Below are 21,253 nucleotides of genomic sequence, written 5' to 3' on the forward strand. Positions count from 1 at the left end.
GTAGCCCAAATGCCTCCAAGCCTCATAACTGGCCCAAATGGGGTTCTAATCAAATATCATTGGCTTCATCTCCTCTCCCTTAACTCTTTTGTCTTTGTCCGAATCTTTCACTTGGAAATTTTCCAATATTATACAAAATATAATAAGAATAGTATAATCAACCCCTATGTACCCATTACTGAGCATCAATAATTACCAATGTTTGGTCAATCTTATTTGATCTGTTTCTTCCACCCACGTTTCTGCCCTGCTTATTTAAAAAAAAAATTCAAGACATCATGGCTTTTCACTTGAAAATTCAGATGCATTTCTAAATGTTAGGTACATTAAAAAAAATACTACCACCATGTAATTATTACACATAACAGAAGTAGCAGTTCCTATCATCTGATACCCAGTCCATGATCAAATTTCCTCAGTCGACTTAGAAATATTTTTATTCAAATAAGGATCCAAACAAGATTCACAAATTGCATTTGGCTGTTACTTTTCTTAAGTCTCATTTCATAACAGTTTCCCCTTCTTTTTATTAATGACATTGATTTGTTGGTTAAACATTGTGTCATTTGCCTTGCAGAATTTCCCGTGTTCTAGATTTGGCTGACTGCTTGTCTGAGATTAATTTAGCTTGTTTTCTAGTCCTCATATTTTCTGTAAATGGTATTTCGATATAGAAGCATGATTAAACTCAGATTCAGTTTTTAGGCAAGAATATTTTATAGGTGGCACTGTGTAATTTTTACTGTATGACATCATGAGACTTAAAAACAATATATGATTGTCTCAATTTTAGTGGTGCTAAAATTGATTAGTAGGTTAAGTTATTAGCCTGATTTCTTACTTGCAAATTTCCTCATCAACCTTTCACCTAATGCTTTTAGCACCCAATTATGATCTTTACGTATATCCATTATTTCATTAGATTTACCAAAATGGTGATCTTTTTCTAAATCATTTTTTTTCTTCCTCATTTATTGGCTTCTATTTTTCTATGAGTAAGAACTTTATTAGGTTACACCAAAATGCAGTTTGTTCTGGAAAAGCAGAATAAATGCTTCATTTTTTTTCCTTTATCATTTTTCAGTCTTATGAGTTGGTTCCCTAGCAAGTCCCAAGGTAGTCAATGGGTTTCTTTTATTTTTATAATACCATTATGAGTTCTTAGATTTTAATTATTTTGATGTTTCGGTCCACTCATCATTCTTTCTGATACTCAAATATTCCCATTTTAGACTAGTGGGAGCCCTTAAAAGTGGCTTCTGTGTCCTTTGATGTGATCTCATTAGTCCTTGGTAACTTTTGTCTCTGGCACAAGATATTCTAGGCTCATCTTGTACATTTCCTGCCCCAAACCCAGAATCAGTTATTTTCCCTCCGTACCTTTTACACAGGAAACTATCTAATGCCTCCCACCTTCAACATGGTAGATCTCAGAATGTTTTTGTTTCCATGACACACCAATTCTACAATTAGAGGTTCTAAAGATGTGTAATAAGGAAGCTATTTCTCTTCCAAGCCCATGGCTGAAAAGTTGTTAATAAGAGCACTGAAGGGTGGTAAAAGCACTAAAATTGTTACCTTAAATGGAAAGAACATGACAAAGATGCCCTCAATGTTAGAAAAACTGCCTGGCTTGAAGACTCTACACCTTCAGAATAACCGAATCCCCAAAGTGTGCCCAGAGATAAGCACCTTGACCCAGGTGAGGAACAGCATTATCTTTTTCAATTGAGGATGGAAAATAGGAGGAAAGAAAAGAGTTGAGAAAACAAGAAGCCTTCAGTCTCTGGAGACTTAGCTCCCTGGAGACTAATGTGGATGGTTGCTGGAAAGGGATCAGAAGGCTTTCTCCCTTAGTGAATTACATATGGTAGGGAGAGAAGATGTTTCAACTTATCCATGTGTTCTATGACCCACATTTGGAATCAGAGGGTTAGGTCTCTGCTATACTCATCTTTCTGGAGGCTGCCATCTGGAAAGGGGTGGGGAGCCTGGATCTACTTGTCTACCTTGGGGGTTCCATCTGGAAGTGGGTTTGAGGATCCTGGAGATGCTGTTCACCCTGGGGACCATCCTGAAGCTTTTGCATATGGAATGAAGAGATATTTCTGATGTAAGAAAGGAGTTCTTTTCAATTTCCTGGAGCAGGCTGAACATTGAAATGGAGTGTTGGCAGGAAATGGGAAGGAGGGAACATTCATTTTTTCTGAAGTAGTCTTTAAAAGAAGGTTAGTATTTTAAATAAAGAATATCCTTAAAGAGCAACAGGATGAATCCCAGATGCTTGTGTTAAACATTTCTGCTGAACAATGTGAAACTCCAGCTGCTAAAATCTTGAGGTTGGGAGAAGGCAAGGGATATTAACTTTGCAGTTTTCTTTTTCTTCACTTCTAAACTGTCATCAGCACTGAAACAACCTTATAACCAGCCAAGTCATTGTAGTTCATTATAGTTCATTACTTTTGAGTTCAGAGTTACAAAAAAAAAACAAAACAAAACTCTAGTTTCTTACCTTCACCTACCTCATTTCCTCTTAGGTTTCCAAAATTATTTGAGTTTGTAGTCTGTGGCCATATCTTTCCAAGAAATATGGTAATACTCAAAAACTCCCCCTTTAATAATAACTTCCAAAAGTGCATTTGTAGAACAGATTTGGACTTTTTTTCCCCTGAATTTTATTTATTTATTTTTACACAGCAGATTCTTATTAGTTATCTATTTTATACATATTAGTGTACATATGTCAATCCCAATCTCCCACCCCCCCACACTGCTTTCCCTCTTTGGTGTCCATAAGTTTGTTCTCTACATCTGTGTCTCTATTTCTGCCTTGCAAACCCGTTCATCTGTACCATTTTTCTAGATTCCACATATACGCATTAATATATGATATTTGTTTTTCTCTTTCTGACTTACTTCACTCTGTATGACAGTCTATACATCCATCCACGTCTCTACAAATGACCCAATTTCATTTCTTTTTAATGGCTGAGTAATATTCCATTGTATATATGTACCACATCTTTATCCATTCATCTGTTGATGGGCATTTAGGTTGCTTCCATGACCTGGCTACTGTAAATAGTGCCGCAATGAATATTGGGGTGCATGTGTCTTTTTGAATTATGTTTTTCTCAGGGTATATGCTCAGGGGTGGGATTGCTGGGTCATATGGTAGTTCTATTTTTAGTTTTTAAAGGAACTTCCATATTGTTCTACACAGTGGCTGTATTGGTTTACATTCCCACTAACAGTGCAAGAGGGTTCCCTTTTCTCCACACCATCTCCAGCAATTATTGTTTCTAGATTTTTTGGTGATGGCCATTCTGACCTGTGTGAGGTGGTACCTCATTGTAGTTTTGATTTGCATTTCTCTAAATATTAGTGATGTTGAGCAGCTTTTCATATGCCTCTTGGCCATCTATATGTCTTCTTTGGAGAAATGTCTATTTAGGTCTTCTGCCCATTTTTTGATTGGGTTGTTTGTTTTTTTAATATTGAGCAGCATGAGCTGTTTATATATTTTGGAGATTAATCCTTTGTTGATTCATTTGCAAATATTTTCTCCCATTCTGAAGGTTGTATTTTCATCTTGATTATGGTTTTCTTTGCTGTGCAAAAGCTTTTAAGTTTTATTAGGCCCCATTTGTTTATTTTTGTTTTTATTTCCATTACCCTAGGAGGTGGGTCAAAAAAGATCTTGCATGATTTATGTCAAAGACTGTTCTTCCTATGTTTTCTTCTAAGAATTTTATAGTGTCCGGTCTTACATTTAGGTCTTTAATTCATTTTGAGTTTATTTTTGTGTATGGTGTTAGGGAGTGTTCTAATTTCATTCTTTCACATGTAGCTGTCCAGTTTTCCCAGAACCACTTATTGAAGAGACTGTCCTTTCTCCATTGTATATGCTTGCCTGCTTTGTCATAGATTAGTTGACCATAGGTGCATGGGTTTATCTCTGGACTTTCTATCCTGTTCCATTGATCTATATTTCTGTTTGTGTACTGGTACCATATTGTCTTGATTACTGTAGCTTTGCAGTATAGTCTGAAGTCAGGGAGCCTGATTCTTCCAGCTCCATTTTGTTCCCTCAAGATTGCTTTGGCTATTTGGAGTCTTTTGTGTCTCCATACAAATTTTAAGATTTTTTGTTCTAGTTCTGTAAAAAATGCCATTGGTAATTTGATAGGGATTGCACTGAAACTGTAGATTGCTTTGGGTAGAATAGTCATTTTCACAATATTGATTCTTCCAATCTAAGAACATGGTATATCTCTCCATCTGTTTGTGTCATCTTTGATTTCTTTCATCAGTGTCTTATAGTTTTCTGAGTACAGGTTTTTTACCTCCTTAGGTAGGTTTATTCCTAGGTATTTTATTCTTTTTGCTGCAGTGGTGAATGGGATTTTTTCCTTAATTTCTTTTTCTGATCTTTCTTTTTCAGTGTATAGGAATGCCAGAGATTTCTGTGCATTAATTTTGTATCCTGAAACTTTACCAAATTCATTGATTAACTCTAGTAGTTTTCTGATGACATCTTTAGGATTCTCTGTGTATAGTATCATGTCATCTGCAAACAGTGACAGTTTTACTTCTTCTTTTCCAATTTGTATTCCTTTTATTTCTTTTTCTTTTCTGATTTCCATGGCTAGGACTTCCAAAACTATGTTGAATAATAGTGGTGAGAGTGGATATCCTTGGGATATGGACTTTTCTAATGAGACAGAGGAGTTTCTTTGCAAAGGAATTTAAAATTTGACTGAACCAAGAGCCAATTCTCCACCTCTGCTTGAATTTTTTTCCATTAAAATAACAGTGCATTGTTTTAAGAAAATCAAATAATATAAAAGGTTTATAATAAAAAGTAACTCTCTTCTGTTCCACTCCCTCTCACCCACAATTTTGACCTCTATTTATAACCACTTTTAATTTTTTTGTTTTCTTGATTTGTCCATTTTAGATATCACACTCCTTCATCTTCCAAATATATTTATATTAATATGTTTAGTTTCTCCATAGTTATCTTTTATATTTAATATTATTACACCTTTGTTTCTTTTTTTAAGTTAATTTTTACTGGAGTATAGTTGATTTACAATGTTGTATTATTTTCTGCTGACAGCAAAGTTAATCAATTATACATATACATATACCCACTCTATTTTATATTCTTTTCCCATCTAGGTAATTACAGAGTATCAAGTAGAGTTCCCTGTGCTATACTGTAGGTTTTTATTAGTTATCTGTTTTACATATAGTAGTGTGTATGTGTCAATCCCAGTCTCCCAACCTTTGTTTCTTTCTTCATCAACTACAATCTCTTTTTATTCCCCACTTGGTAAGATGGCAATGTTGGCATCTGTAATCCAGTTTCAGCTCTCCTTCCCTCCCCCTCTTCACAAATTATAAACTTCTTACTTTTATGAGATGTATAGTATTTATAATCTATTCAGTTATCACCATGATTAAATCTTTGTCTCATGGAGAATTCTAAAATTCTAAAACATATACTGTTAATAAGTAAATCTCATTTATATGGAACCAATTAATATACTATGATTATATTTTCTTCCTCATATACCATTTTTGTTTCCGTGGGGTTTCTAATTGTCTTTCACTTATTCTTGTGCCTTTGCCTTTATCATGGCCTCATTTTATTTTAAATGTGATCATATTACATACCCTATCAAATGTGCTTTTTCCTTGAGTAACTTCCTTCCAGGAGCCTCTGTCCTCCTGCCCCAATTTAAGCTGCTTACTATCTAGGTTTGCTGAATACTGTCAGCCCGGATATCCCTTTGCGGCTCCTGACTTGGACCCATTGTTACCTAGAACCATGTTTTCCCTCTTTTTTGGTTTACTCACTTATTTTGTAGAAATAACTCTCCAGATAGCACCCTAGTCTAGGTATGTGGTAATTAAATTTTTTGAACTCTTGCATATCTGAAAACATGTGCATCCTTCTCTCCTGTTTAATAGTTGTTTAGTAAAAAAGTTACAGATTGTAAATTATACTCCCTCAGGAAAAAAAGCCGAAGAGTCTGATCATTATCACTTTGTCTTCTTGTGGCTCCCGCATTACTCTCCTCCTCATCCTTTGACTATTTAGGAGAGATCCTAAATTTTGACTTCCCAATTCAATTTCCTTAAACAGGGTGTTGGCTCAGCTCAGCCCTTACTTTGAAAGAAGAAGTCACATTTTACTTTTAAAGAAGAATTCAACTGATTAGAAACTAGGCTTCTTGTGGTCTATCTTTAAAGTGCTTTACAAGTCAGACTCAGGCTAATGGCATTATTGTTTCACTGCTATGAACTAGCTATTTTTTTCATGTAGAGTTTCCAATGTTGTGGAGTTTTGAAGAAAATCTGTTTTCCCTTTATAATGGGAGTTCTAGAAGCAGCTTGAATAAAATGTGCTAGAAACCCTCAAAAGATGGATAGAGATTATTTACACAGTTCAGAAATACTGCTCATTCTCCCAGCTGCTAATAGAAAGGGAAGACAAAACTCTCAGAAAAGAGAGAGCTTAGAGAGCTGCAAAGAGCCCTGGAAGAGTGTCTGCAAGTCCTGATACTTCAACCTTTTCAGCCACTCACCAACTAAACATAAGATATTTAATCTCACTGGGTCTCAATTTCTGCCTTCATTTATTCAAAGCCACACTTAAGTATTGAGCACCATCTATGTCTCAGGTAATTTGGCAATTAAAAAAAAAAAACAGATGAAAATACCTGCCTTCATGGAGCTATGTTCTAGTCAGAAGAGATGCAAGAAAGAAACATGCAAAACAGGTGGGAGGTAGTATTAGTGCTAAGGAGAAAAATATAGCAGATAAAGCAGGCAGGGTGCATTGCGGCATTCAGCTGAAATGCTGCCAAGTATCCTTGTGGTCTTCATATCTTGATGATACTTATGTCATAGTTCAAAGATGATCATGATTCTTACTCTAACAATTTTCTATAAAATCCCCGAATGTGTTTTTTAAAAGTTAGTTTGAATTCTTTCTTGTGGTGCTACAGGTCGTGCTTTTAATAATGATTGAAACTCCCCCTATCTTTTTTTTTTTTTCTTTTGGGTCTATACTCTGCTTGACTTTTGGGTTAGTCTTTCTTTTATCATTATAGGAAGTCCAGTTTGCCCCAATATACTGATTTTTTGGGTTATATTTGCCACAGAATGCACAGCATTAAAATAGTCTTGATATTTAACTTCCTAAAACAAAAGTAATACTTAGAAAATTTTTGCACTCACAAAATGGTATCAAATGGAATAACGGCATCCACCATACACTGAGAGCCAGGCACAATGCTAGGAACTCTTTGTTCATTTTCAAGGAAGTTATAATTATCACTCTCATATGGTTAATAAAATTTATGATTCAGAAAGGTTAAGTCATTTGCCAAGGTCAACCAGTGAATACATGTATAAAATGAGGTCTCTCTTTTTTTTTTTTTTTTTTTTTTTTTTGCGGTACGCGGGCCTCTCACTGTTGTGGCCCCTCTCGTTGCGGAGCACAGGCTCCGGACGCGCAGGCTCAGCGGCCGTGGCTCACGGGCCTAGCCACTCCGCGGCATGTGGGATCTTCCCGGACTGGGGCACGAACCCGTGTCCCCTGCATCGGCAGGCGGACTCTTAACCACTGCACCACCAGGGAAGCCCTGAGGTCTCTTTTGAGGTTGTTTTCAGCTGTATTGTCTTATTATTCTATACACTTAGTGTGAAATTCACCAGGGTGTGTTGTTCAATTTATAGTTCCTAAAAACAAAAATTGGATTGCCTAAAGGTGGCAGGTTTGAACAATACATGAATTGTTCCCACTCTCCATTTGTTTAGATATCCATTCTTTTGACAAATATTTACCATTCATCTTCTTGTGTCTATGGTGGTCCCGAGGACACAGATGTGAAAAAAAAGTAAGGTCTTTGTCTTCATTTGGGAATTAAATTAAATGTTAATATATGTAAGCTCAATGCCTGACACTGAAACTTTGAAATAAATTAGAGTTGCTATTGTGGTCTAACTAGCAACATGAAACTTTGAAATAAATTAGAGTTGCTATGGTGGTCTAACTAGCAACAATGATAAAATGGAAGGAGATTCTTTAGAGAATACAGATTCTATTCTTTTTTTCTTTGCTAATTTGACTAATGAAACTGGAAATTTTCACTCACTTCTAATGACATGATAAAAATGGATTAATGTCCTATAATTTATGGTGAATGCATTTGGCCTAGGACTAATGAAGTGCTGGTATATCAACAATTTTCAAAGATGCACTTTATTATAACTCTTGAGGGTGGAGACCTTTGTCTTGTTCCTAGTGCCTGGCACTTAGTAAACCATCGAATGTCAGTTTGAGTGAAATGGGATGTAAGCCATTTTCAAAGTCCAACTTAGTCAAACACAGAGCTATCATGATAGGTTTAAAATCTCCAAAGAAACAAATAGCCATTATCTCTAATTGTGTACAGCATTGTTGACATGCATCATAAAGTCCAATGGTAGTACAGCAATGTTCACCTTAAGTGGTTCACACGTGTAGCTGCCCAGGACAAAGATGTGGTCTGCCATAGCTTTTTATTTGACCATAAACAATTGACAGTAAATAAAGGCAACTCTAAGCAGAGTTGGGTAGTCTGTAAATTGTTATTGCATCCCTAGTCTCTCCTTTTCATACTTTTACTGTCCTTTTGGATGACCCCCTAACCCAATCACCCCCCTCCCTTCCTCCTTCCCTCCCTCCCTTCATGCCTTCCTTCTTTTCTATGTTTAACAAATAGTTATTGTACCTGCTAGTAGTAGACTAGCACTCTGCTAGATGCTGATAATACAAAAAGGAATGAAAACATCATGTGTCCCAACTCTCAGGTTTAGTGGAAAAAGGTAATCAAATATACAAATACATGTAAAATTATAATTGTGAAAAGTGTCATGAAGAAGAATTATATTGTGTTATGAGGAGTTGTAGTCAGAGAAATCAGGGAAGGTAGACCTGAGAAGTGCAACTGAGATAAGATCTGAAGGATGGGAGTTATGCAGAGGAACACAAGAGGAAAAGCATATGCAACAACTTTCCCAATCTCTTCCTCCTTGGGCATTCTGGGTCTCACTAAGTCTGGCAGAGAGAAAGGATCTGACATTGTTTGTACTGTTTGTCAGCATCAAGCCTGTCCTTTCCCTGTCCCATCCACTGGAAATGCTCTCTTCCTCCATCAAGTAGGTAACGCCTCCTGTTTTCTAAGCCTGGCTTTGCTATAAAAACAGGGCCTTCTTATACTTGTTTATTGTATCCTGTCCTGGCACACAGACACCTAGTGAATTCCTTCTCTCTACACTACTTTCATTCCTCCTTTGCCTCTGCTTTTATGCCCAAGCCTGCATTAAGCCTCTTGAAGCCCTACTGGAACTTCTGCTTCTTCCTCTAGCTGTCAGATGTCTAGAAGAGCCCCAACCCTCTTCTCTGACTTGCCAACTGAGCACATAATCTCTCTGTGCCTCCCTTGATTTATCTCATGTATAGTGTCTTAACCATGTTGGTTACTCAGAAAATTTTAGCCTCTACCCCAACTCAAACATCCAAATGCTTAGTTTTTCCAAACACTTGAAAGTTTTACATTTTACTTGAATGAGTTTTGTGTTGCAATTCCCCTTTTCCAAGATTTGAAACTCTTATCCTTGCTTCTTTAGTCTTTCCTTTAGAAGCTTCTGACAGGATGCTAAAAGGTAATGCCTTGTTAATGCTTCTGCTGTGAATGCCAGAGATTCCTTGTAATACTGTTGAGTAGGAAGTGCCAATTTCATGACACTGGGATTAATTTTGGGCTCTAAGGGAACAGGTCTTAGGGGTCACAGGGATTCTCTAGAGATTAGATGGACCTTGAAACTATTTCCAATGAAACTATAATTGTTTTGAGAAATCTGACTTGATGTATTGGGTTGGCCAAACAGCTCTTTCATTTTTGTTTCTGTAAGATGACTCTAGTAGCACTTAGTTGTCTTTAACTTCATTCAAGACAACTTTGTTAGACTGTATTGTGACAGCTGTAATATCAGCGTGCATTAAAAAAAAAAACTTATCAAAATTGGTGATTTTTTACCCTCAGAATGGGAGAAAATATTTGCAAACGAATCAATGGACAAAAGATTAATCTCCAAAATATATAAACAGCTCATGCAGCTCAATATTAAAGAAACAAATAACCCTATCAAAAAATGGGCAGAGGGTCTTCCTTGGTGGTGCAGTGGTTGAGAGTCCCCCTGCCGATGCAGGGGACACGGGTTCGTGCCCCGGTCCGGGAAGATCCCACATGCTGCGGAGCGGCTAGGCCCGTGAGCCATGGCCGCTGAACCTGCGCGTCCGGAGCCTGTGCTCCACAACGGGAGGGGCCACAACAGTGAGAGGCCCGCGTACTGCACACACACACACAAAGTTCCTGAAAAATTAAATAATAGTTTTGAAATTAGCCGAGAATAAGCATGTAGAAAACAAACTATGATTGCTAGGGTGGAGGGGGGGAGGGATAAATTGGGAGATTAGGATTGACATATACACGCTACTATATATAAAATAGATAACTAATAAGGACCTGCTGTATAGCACAGGGAACTCTACTCAATACTCTGTAATGGCCTATATGGGAAAAGAATCTAAAGAAGAGTGTATGTATGTATATGTATAACATTCACTTTGCTGTACACATGCAACTAACACAACACTGTAAATCAACTAAACTCCAATAAAAATTTTTAAAAAATTGTCCATTAAAAAAAAAAGAATTAGTAGAATGAGCCTTAATGCTGCCCTGTCCCACATACCTTGGCCATATACATAACTAATTAAAAAATGTAAATGTCTTATTTTTCTTTTATTAATTTGATTCAATTATTTTATTAAGTAGTTTACAGAATGTGACACTATGTTATGTACTATTTAGGTACAGTGAATGGAAATATTCCCTGTCTTTTAAGGAATTTAAGGATTAATATTTCAAATACCAGCTCAAACATATTTGTACATGTTACAGGTGAATGATTTAACAGTTTGTTCCAAAATGGTATCACCAAGCCATAGTTTAGTTTAGAAAGACTTCCCGATAAAAATGGACATTTGAGCTGGTATTTTTTTACATAAAAAAAAAAATTTATCCAAGTTAGTCATGGAAATCATTTTAAAAGTCAAAAAAGTAATTGAAAGATATAATAAATAGCATAGAGTTTTCTAGTGATAATTAATAGCTACAAGCACAGCATAATTAAATGTTAGGTTACCTGGTCCAAGTTCTAGGCATACATATGATAGGTATCACATTGAATTGATTATAGGGGTTATTGAGAATGAGCAGATGGTTAGAATAAAGAAGGCATGCAGCCCATTAGAAGGAAGTGAATCCAGCTGGGTAGATTGGCACTGACTGAGCTCAATAGATACTTGATTTTGAAAAAAGACAAATGGTGTGGAGCCATAATGAGTATCTTCACAGTTTGAACCATTAGCTTATTAAAGAAATGATCTAAGCAGACAGCATTCAACTAACATTTATTGAACAGCTATTGTATTCCAGACACTGTTTTTTGAATGCTGGATGAATTACAGATACCCTATCATTGCAAAATTTCCAACTTTATAGTAAAGGTAAGATATATACATGAGTCACTGTAATACACAGCAGAAGATAATAATTGGCCATAGAAAGTACACAGTGTTATGCAACTACAAAAGGAAGATGGCTTCCTGGAGAAGGTGATATATTCCAAGGGGGAGCATTAAACACAGAAATCCATTATAATATTTGGAGAACCAAGGTATAGTGATAGTTTAATGGAAAGAGAATCCTGACCACATTATCACTGTAGAAATAATAAAAAAAAATTCCAGCAAAATTAACTGATTAACAGAAAGTCATTATTCCTGTGGCCAACAGAATAACAGAGATAATTTTCTCTTTCCTGAAAATATCATTCATAAGTGGCTGTGAATTTAGAAATCTTTGAAAAAAGGAGTTAGAAATCATTAAGAAAACAGGTTTAAAAATTGAAGACTGAGTCAAAGTGTCAACATATATACTATATGAAGCATTCCTAGCATCATGTATGTCTAACATCTTGTTCCATGGTCTTCTCCTGAGTCTAAAAGATTATAGTTAGTGTTTCATAATATCCACTATTTGCCAGGTACTTCATTATATTGTCTCTAATCCTTAAGGCAGCCCTGAGAAGTTGATGCTAGTATCTCCATTTTAAAGAAAAGAAAGGGAGACAGGAATTTGAATGACTTTCTTGGGATCCCATAGTGAGTATATTGCATAGCAGATGGTCTCCAAAGCCTGTGCTTTTGCCTACTGCAAAATACTGACTAAATGGTGTAACCCACAGAACAAGAATATTTAAAATGAGAAATCCATATATTGCATACAATTCTATTGTGTGTGTGTAATGGGTGTATGTATGTATGAATGAATGTATATATTATGTCCATATATATGATCATTCTGAGCAACAATAAATTCTTTTTAAAAACAGTTTAAAGTAAATAGTGTAATGTAGAAATTAAGAGTATAGGCCATTGAGTGAAGCTATGTTATTTCACCATAAATCACAGCCTGTACCTCAGATCCCTTTTCTGTAAATTAAGGGTAACTTGAAGTCCACCTGAGGCAATGTACAAGGTTGCATGGCACAGTATTTGGCATATATTAAATTCTATTTAAATGTTAGTCATTAGTATTAATAAGTTAATCAGTACTTTTTCTTCTCAAACTTCTTATCCTCTTCTCTCTTTATCCAAAGATTGCTACACATTAAATCTAGAGTCTATAACCCAAAGGCATCAATGGACACTGACATGCTTACCTCATATCCAAAATGTAAGAGGAAACACACACGTCCATTTCAAGGCAGGCTACAGACAGGTTATAACTTAGAGGTATGAGTAGGCCAATGCAATTAAATAAATCAAATCAAATTTAGGACGAGTTGGGATACACAGACACTATTTGGGACAAGCATACAAAGATGTGGAAAAGGCCACAGGGAGACAAGAAACATTTAGGACATACTAAGTAGGGAAATTCCTCATGGACTGATTATTTGGGCAACTCTTTATATATAATCCAGTAGGACAGGTAAAAGGAGTTTAAATGATAAAATAGCCCGTTCTTTACATTCTTAAGTTAGGTAATGCTATAGGCAGGCAGTAATGAGGATTAGTGTTAGGGTAATTGCAATGAGAGTTGAAAAAGTTGCATCTAAGAGGCATTTTGAGAATAGGACTTGGTTACTGATTGAATTTAGGTGGCGAGAGAGAAGTTCTAGGTGATTCCAAAGTTTGGCTACCATATGATTATGAGAAAGATGAGTGCATTAACCAAAGTGGGGAGGGGAAAAACAGATCTCATTTGTCCACTGACATTGTCTAGTTCAGATTCTGAATTTAGAGTGACAGCATCACATCCACTTATGTCTCTTGAGCCAAAACCAACAAGATGACATTTTTACAGGGATAACTGTAAATTCCTACATTTAAGTTAAGAAAAGCATTCAATTGCACAAGTTCAGGATGCGAGTTATCTCCTTGAGAGTAGTTTTTTCTTGGCCACAGACAAAATTAATTATGCACCAACCATGTGCCCCATTTCTGAAAGAGTGCATGTTGTAGCCATGTTAGGCTGCAACAGAAGTGTAGTCATCTGCCTGAGGCAGATTCCATGGTCCCAACAGATCTATGCTATGAGATCACATTTCCTGTCTCACTCTAGGTACCATGTTTCTAGAAAGGAGTACTTAGAAAAATTAGAGTGTAACCAGGATGGTAAAGGGTCTGGAAATTATGTCCCGAGGGAAATGGTTAAGGAAGAATCGAACAAATTCAGGGGGAAGTCCCTGCTCTTATCCAAGGCTATCACCCATTTGTATTTTGGATCCTATCCTTGCTCGTCTACTAAAGGATTTTGATTCTGCAATTATCCCTGTCCTTATATCATTAGTTTCTCACTATCTATAAGATTATTTTCATCAGCATATAAATAAGCTGTACTATATTTTATTTTAAACAAAATACAAACCCTCCAGCTCCCTCCTAATTTTCTAGTGTCCCTTCATAACAGAAGTTCTTTAAGAATTGTATTTTAGTCATTGTCTTCACTTTCTCACATTTTCTCCACAGCATACTTCAGTTTCCTCCTCAGCACTTCACCCCTGTTATCAAGGTCACCAATAACTTTCATGTTGCTAAGTCCAGTGGTTACTTGTATGCTTTTATTTTACTTAACCTTCCTTTGGGATTTGACTCGAATATTCCTCCTTAAAATAGGGGTGTGTTGGGAACCCCTGGATTAGAGGATCTAGAGGATCTTTCTAACTCCTTTCATGTATCCTTCCTATGTCTGACCAATCTGATGTTAGTAGGTACATAGGGCAGATCTTCCCTACCCTACCATATCATGTCAATAGTTTCTCTTATGAACTTTGTGATCACAGAGTGATGTTAAAGGCCACCCTCCCACCCCACCCCCATCCATGTATTATAGAAATCTTATTGGCCTAAGTGAAAAAGCTCATTTGGGATTAGTATGACAGAAGGACCTCAGATCTTCAGCTAATTTCTGATTTCAGGAAATTAGCCCCTTTGCTGAATTTTTAATGTTAGGATACTCCTGAGTTGCTCAAGTGACTTATGAATGGATCATTAATTGTGTTTTTGAGAACCCGTGAAATGGTTTGTAATACAATTTTAATGAAGTTAAGTACTTTAATTGAGAATTAAATTGTGCTTAAATTAACATAAACTGTTTGAACATGAACTCAAATGACCTTTATTTATATAGATAATCTTAGGTACATGTGAAATAATTAAGATTATTTGATTTTTTTAGGTTGTATGTATCTCAACGAAGGGGCTTAATTATTTCTTTTTTCTCATGTAAAGTGGATAATGTACGAGTTCATTAAATCTCTATATGTTTGCAGTTGACAGCACTAAATCTGGGAAACAACCTTTTGGAAGAAGTTCCAGAAGAGATGAAATACCTTACATCCTTGAAGAAGCTCCATTTATTTGGAAATAAGATTCATAGATTTGCATCTGGAGTATGTGGTGAGTCAAAGACGAGCATAATTATAGTGTCAAACTTAATTTCCTTATATTGAACAATTTGAAAGTAAAGGGAAAAAGGAATTTCATGTTTTAATCTTTTTTGGTTGGAGATATTTACACTTGAAATTAGGGAATTTGGGGAACAACTTTTTTCCCGACTACCATATTATATATTTCTTTACATATAGATCTAAGAAAATAAATAAGCATTAGTGTTAGTAAATTTTCCCCTTTTCAGAATCAGTGTACATTTAGACTCTCAAATCTGGGCACCCTTTCTCTGGCCCAGAGAGAAAACTAGTTGAAAATCAAATCAAGAAAAGCTCTGCACAGCTCTCCTTGTTCTTTACACTTTTTACACTGTCTCAAACACTAAGTCACAATCTTTGCTCAGGATGTTAAGCATAAATCAACTTGGGGAGAATTTTAAAGAAAAGATATGAGATTCAATAAATGGCATTTTTTATTTTTTTCTTTGTGTTTCCCTTAAACTAATAATTTCTCCATTTAATATGACATTTTTCCTATTTAATATGGGTAGAGTATGCTTAAGGACAGAACACATGACAGAGATCCAGATAATTTTTATAGGTTCATTAACTCATGTAAGGCATTTTACTACTTTGTGTCCCCAATAGTAAAATTAGAACTATATAATAGAATTTATAAAGTTCTGTGAACTTTTGAGGCATGGGTGCTATATATTATCATTGAGCAGCATTTAGTAAGGGTATTATTTCATGGGCCCTCGGTTAGAGGTATATAGGAAAGAGCACAGGTAGATTCTGGTACTATCTCTTTAAAGTACTTTAAAATATTAGCTCATGTATCTTGCAGAAATATTTTTCCACAAAAAATGAAACTCAAGTGCATAGTCCCCTAGTACGTCGACTTTGTCTTGAGCTCCCTGCAGAAGCTGGTGACCCAAGAGGACCTGCTCCCCACTAAATACAGCAAGAGAATTCCCCAGCTCCTTCCAGTCTCCGGTGAAGATCAGCAAGTAGCTGTTTCACGCACCAGCGCCCATCTACTTCTTCCACTTCAAGGAGACTCGGCTCTGGAATAGAGTTGAACACACTCTACGTCCACTTCACCCTCTTCGCCAGGGAGTTGTGGGCCGTGGTGCATTGGGCTGGTTTCCCATGCGGTTTTCCTGTTTGGTGGATGAGTTCGGCTTGTCAGGAAGACCCTTTGGTCGTCATTCATGCATTTCACAAACATTTGTGGGACTACGGTTCTGAGTTTCAAAAACAAAACTAAAACCCTGGGTTCCAGTGCCTTTTATAATAGTTTCTGGTTCCAGTTTGTGGTGAGTTTGGCCCTCTATCCTCAGGTGCCAAGACTTAGCTTTCTAACTGGGATAAATTATGCCTTTTTGATTAAGCTAATCTGAGAGGGTATCAGTTACCAGCAACCCAAAGAGCCTTGGCCAAGGCAAGAAACCAGAAGGAAAACAAAAGTGTACAGAAAAGTGACTAAAAATTATTTTCTAACGGATATCTAAAGTGACTAAAATTGTTTTCTAACAGATGGCTTACAAAATTTGATCCTGCTTAATCTGAACAACAATCAGCTTACATGGATTCCTCAAGAAATCAGCAGGTAATTTTGTTTCTAGTGAGAGCTGGTTACCACTACTCCCCACCATGCCCCCACCCCCAAACTGCCATTTCTCCCCATCCTGGTCATTTTAACATGGTATGCTTAGCCTCTAGTCCTTGTGGGATTTATACATAGCAAAGAGGCACCTGAAGGACTGAGGCAAGCTACTGATTTTAAGCAGACGATTCTTTAAACACTTCAGAGAAATGAGAAACAGCATGACTTGGTAATCTAAGTATAAAAGTGAGGGTTTGAAACAAAGTTCTAAAGTTGATTGTGTTATTGATTTCCTAACTGGGGGGTTCTTGGAGCTTGCTCTGTTACAGAATTGGGGACATTAAACTTTACTGTAAAACATTTTCAGCTTGATGGAAAAGGTAATATGAAAGCAAAGACTTTAAAACCAACATGTCATTTTCATAAAAAAACACATTTTATTATCATTAACAAAAACAAAATGCTATTTTTCCTTATCCTGCACATTTGCACAGATGGGCTGCTGTTACAGTGACTTTCTGGAGCCAGCTGAGGGCCTTGTCCTTCTGCAGGCAAAACACCCTCTTGGGCTTTTCTTCTGACAGATGGAGACAGAACCCTACTCAGGTTTACTTTGGAGACTCTCTTTATTGCCTGTCAAACAGAAACAGATGTATTACAACGTAAGAACATCCAGATTTTTAAAGGATACAAAACTATTAATAGTTCTCAACAAAGGGCTTTCTGCAACACCTAAAGTCTATTCCAATTTACTTGTCTATACCTCTAGCTAATGTATTTTTCCCCAGATAGATTTTTACAGAAAAAGTAATGTTTTAAATCAGAGCAACTAGAAAAAAATTTGAAGCTATCTAATTTATGAAGAAGAGGAATATTTATGGTAATGAAAATGCCAATAGTTGTCTGCTTACTTTTTCACTCATTCAGCTTATCAACTGATTTATGTGTTGGTCATGTAATGAAAAAAGGACACCTTGGAAGATCTGGTGAACTAGGTTCAGGTCATAACTTTGTGCAACTAGCCTTATGACCTTGGCCAAGTAATTTAACTGTCTTGGACCTTGGTTTTCTCATCTCTAAAGGAAGAATTGTGAGGAAATGAACTTTGAAATTCTTGCAGCTATAACATGTTATGATTTCACAATTTAGTAAGCTTAGCTCTGTTTGGAGAACAAAGTACAATATTGTCTTTTGTTAAATGTATCCTTAACTATTTTAAGTGCTTTTTTATGTTATTGTAAATGGAATTTTGAAAACTTATTTTCAGTTGTTTGTGGCTACAATATAGACATAAAGTAGATTTTTTTAATAGTGACTTTGTAGTCTGTGACCCTTCTTTTAGTTCTAGTAGGTTTGTTTGTTTGTTTTTTTTTGCAGTACCTCTCTTTAACATTTTGACTATCTTTTTAATTTTGAAATACTCTCCTCTCATACCTTTAGAAATTCCTTGTTAACCAGGTTCATCTATTTTTCTGCTCATGCCTTCTCTGGGTGCCTTTGGTTTTCATTTGTTTGTCAGATGTTCATATTTCTCAAGAATCTTTCCATCTGCTTCCTCTCTATCTCCTTCTGCTCTTTTGTAGTTGTTATTCTTTCTGTCAGTCTCATGTATTCACATGGCTTCCACGATAGAATTCATAGAATCTTCCCCCAAATCTCTTTTACTAGCACTGACTATTGTTGTAAGCAACAGTCCCCCATTTTAAACTGTCTAGAAATGTCACCTCATTATGTTACTAATTTAACTTCAACAGCTTAAGAGCATTATAAATCTTCATTCTTAGCTTTGCAAGAAGACACATCTGCATTTGAATCTTGACATGGTTTTCTGATGTTTAAGTTGGGCAAGTTATTCACTGCCTCTGATCCTTTATTTTCCTCATTTCTGGATTAAGGGTGATAACTCCAGCCTTAGGGTTGTGCTGTAGATTAAATTTAATGCACAAGTACGTAGTTGGTGCTCAGTAGTGCTAATTTGTTCCTGCTTCTTTATTCAAAACACTAATATTTTCTCAGTTTGTTATGCCTTCCTGTTGCCCTAATTTTACAGGTTCTATTATTCAAGGCCAAGTTCAAAATGTTGTTTCTTCCGAAATGCTTCTGAGGGACCTCAGGTACTATATCTGCAATTACAGACTCAAATCTTAACCCTTTTCTCCTTGTTTGTTGGCATTTTCTATCCTCATTTTATGGCTCTATCTAATATCTCCTTCTAGACAATGATATACATAAAGGCAGAATTTGTGGCTGATCTGTCTTTGCATCTTCCGCAGCAACTAAGTGGTACAGGATGTATAATCTATATCTAAATCTATACCTGTCTATATCCATGTGTGTGTATATGTTCTCCTTTGTCCTCTGGCTTCCTCTTCAGTATAGCTACTGTATATGTACAAAGAATAAAGATAGAATTTTTTTTCTTAAATATAAGTTTTGATTAGATAAAATTTTAACTTTTAACATAAACCATCTGATTATAAAAATCTTTAAAAGTTAAATTACAACAAAGTTTTTTTATGCTCAAATGATTCATAGTAGTTGTGAACACTTGACTGAAGAAAAGCTCAGGTGAGCTACAAAAAATATGAATTGATACATGGCTCTGATAAGTGGGGTCTGTACAATGGACTTTCTTATTCTTGTGAATTTCATTCATACACTTTGTTTATTTTTTAGATTAAAAAGCCTTACATATCTGAGTATAAATCATAACCAGCTAGCCAGCATTCCTAGAGAACTTTGTTTCCTTAAGAATCTTTCTGAACTTCAACTTAACTACAATCAGCTCATTTGTATACCCAAAGAGATTAATTTCTTGAAGAAGCTCCAGAAGCTTCTTCTGGTCAGGAACAACATTGAATCTTTGCCAGAGGTAAGCAAAAGATGGAACCAAATTTTCTTTTGTTGGTGAAGAACTCATTACACCATGATAAGGAGCAGTTGTAGAATAGATTTGGGCATCTGAGTACAAGAGGTCATTTGCTTTCCCTCTGATTAGGTATAATCAGTTCCCAAATCCCTATGACAAAGGAAGGTTATAACTTGGATTTTTTCACAAAGCTAGGGATGCCAGATTTAGTAAATAAAAATACAGAATGCTTAAATCTGAATTTCAGATTACCGATGAAGAATTTCTTTTAGTATAAGTATGTTCCAAATATTGCATGGGACATACTTATATGTGTTAAAAATCTTATTTTTTTGTCTGAAATTTAAATTTAAGTGAGTGTCCTGTATTTTATCTGGCAACTCTATATACAGCACAAAATATTCGTACTTTTTGGTTTTCAAGTATGTGCTAGATATCTTCCATTTTTTCTTTACAGCCACTCTCCATCCTTTTCCAACCTGCTCTGTGCCTGGGAGACTGACCCGTATGGGCATCAATGAGCTCCTTTGTCCTCAGGCTTCCTCTAGGATATGGCCAATGAGGGGCAGTAGCAGGAGGTGAAAGGGCAGGGGGATATTGAGTACCATATAGTTTTCCCCTGGTGTTCTCTCTAATAGGGTGCTGTGAGTTGCCTGCATGCTTTTCTGGAGGGTCATAGCAAATGTCAGGTGAATCTCAATGGACATTATTACATTCCCTTGACTCTTTAGGCCTGTGGTATTAAAGAACTCCCTGCTGTTGCTAGCTTTTGGGAACCTTGTGGTTTTAGGGAACTACCTTTCTTGGTTTAGGGAACCTCGTTGATTTCCCTGAACCCTGTCAAACTTTTATAAATAGTGGCTTTATTAAACTCTCCTCAAATTTCCCAGTTTAAGAGTACTGGTTCCTGTTAAGAACCTGTCAATGGGTTTACCTTCCTTACTTATGCAAATTAGAATTAATTTGATAGGAGGAAATGCATGTCATACAGTAACTTGAGGAATAAAAAAAGCAGATTAATTCCTACTGTTTCACTTTTCTCTCAAGAAGATATCCCCTTGGGACTTCTCTGGTGGTCCAGTGGTTAAGAATTCACCTTACAATGCAGGGGATGCGGGTTTGATCCCTGGTCGGGGAACTAAGATCCCACATGTTGTGGGGCAATTAAGCCTGTGTGCTGCAACTACTGAGCCCACGCGTCACAACTAGAGAGCCCGCCTACTGCAACTACTGAGCCCGTGTGCTCTGGAGACTGTGCGCCACAACTAGAGAGAAGCCCGTGTGCTGCAATGAAGAGCCTGCGCTGCAACTAAGACCCGATGCAGCCAAATAAATAATAAATGAATAATTTTTTTAAAAAAGAATATATTCCCTTTAAAAGTTCTGTGCACCCTGTAATGTGATATGTAAAAATATACCAAGGTATAGGCTATAAATAAGTATATTTCAAAATTTTTATTGTTATATTCCTTAAAAATTTGACTTACTATAAACAAGTAAGAAAATGTCTTGGAATTACAGATTAAACCTATTAAAAGCATGTCTCCCTCATTTGAGGGAAAAGCAATAACAGCAGCAATAGGATCATCATGAAGCATTACATTACTTAGTGTTCATGGCAACTTTATAATGTATCTCTTATTATGCCCATTTTAGAATAAAGATCAAAGAGGTTATGTGACTTGAACATAGTT

General features: G+C 36.2%; 1 protein-coding gene across 1 annotated transcript in view; it reads left to right on the plus strand.

The window, feature by feature from the left end:
* The first annotated feature begins 1,092 nt into the window (after positions 1–1,092).
* LRRC69 (leucine rich repeat containing 69) overlaps positions 1,093–21,253 on the plus strand; it is a 93,019-nt gene continuing 72,858 nt past the window's right edge. The window contains exons 1-4 of the mRNA XM_004283221.3: positions 1,093–1,702; positions 14,965–15,091; positions 16,621–16,693; positions 19,367–19,562. Coding sequence (XP_004283269.1) covers positions 1,520–1,702; positions 14,965–15,091; positions 16,621–16,693; positions 19,367–19,562 — 579 coding nt within the window. The 5' untranslated portion in view covers positions 1,093–1,519. The remainder of the gene's footprint in view (positions 1,703–14,964; positions 15,092–16,620; positions 16,694–19,366; positions 19,563–21,253) is intronic.

This window comes from Orcinus orca, chromosome 17 (genome assembly GCF_937001465.1).
Source record: "Orcinus orca chromosome 17, mOrcOrc1.1, whole genome shotgun sequence".
Taxonomy (NCBI): domain Eukaryota; kingdom Metazoa; phylum Chordata; class Mammalia; order Artiodactyla; family Delphinidae; genus Orcinus; species Orcinus orca.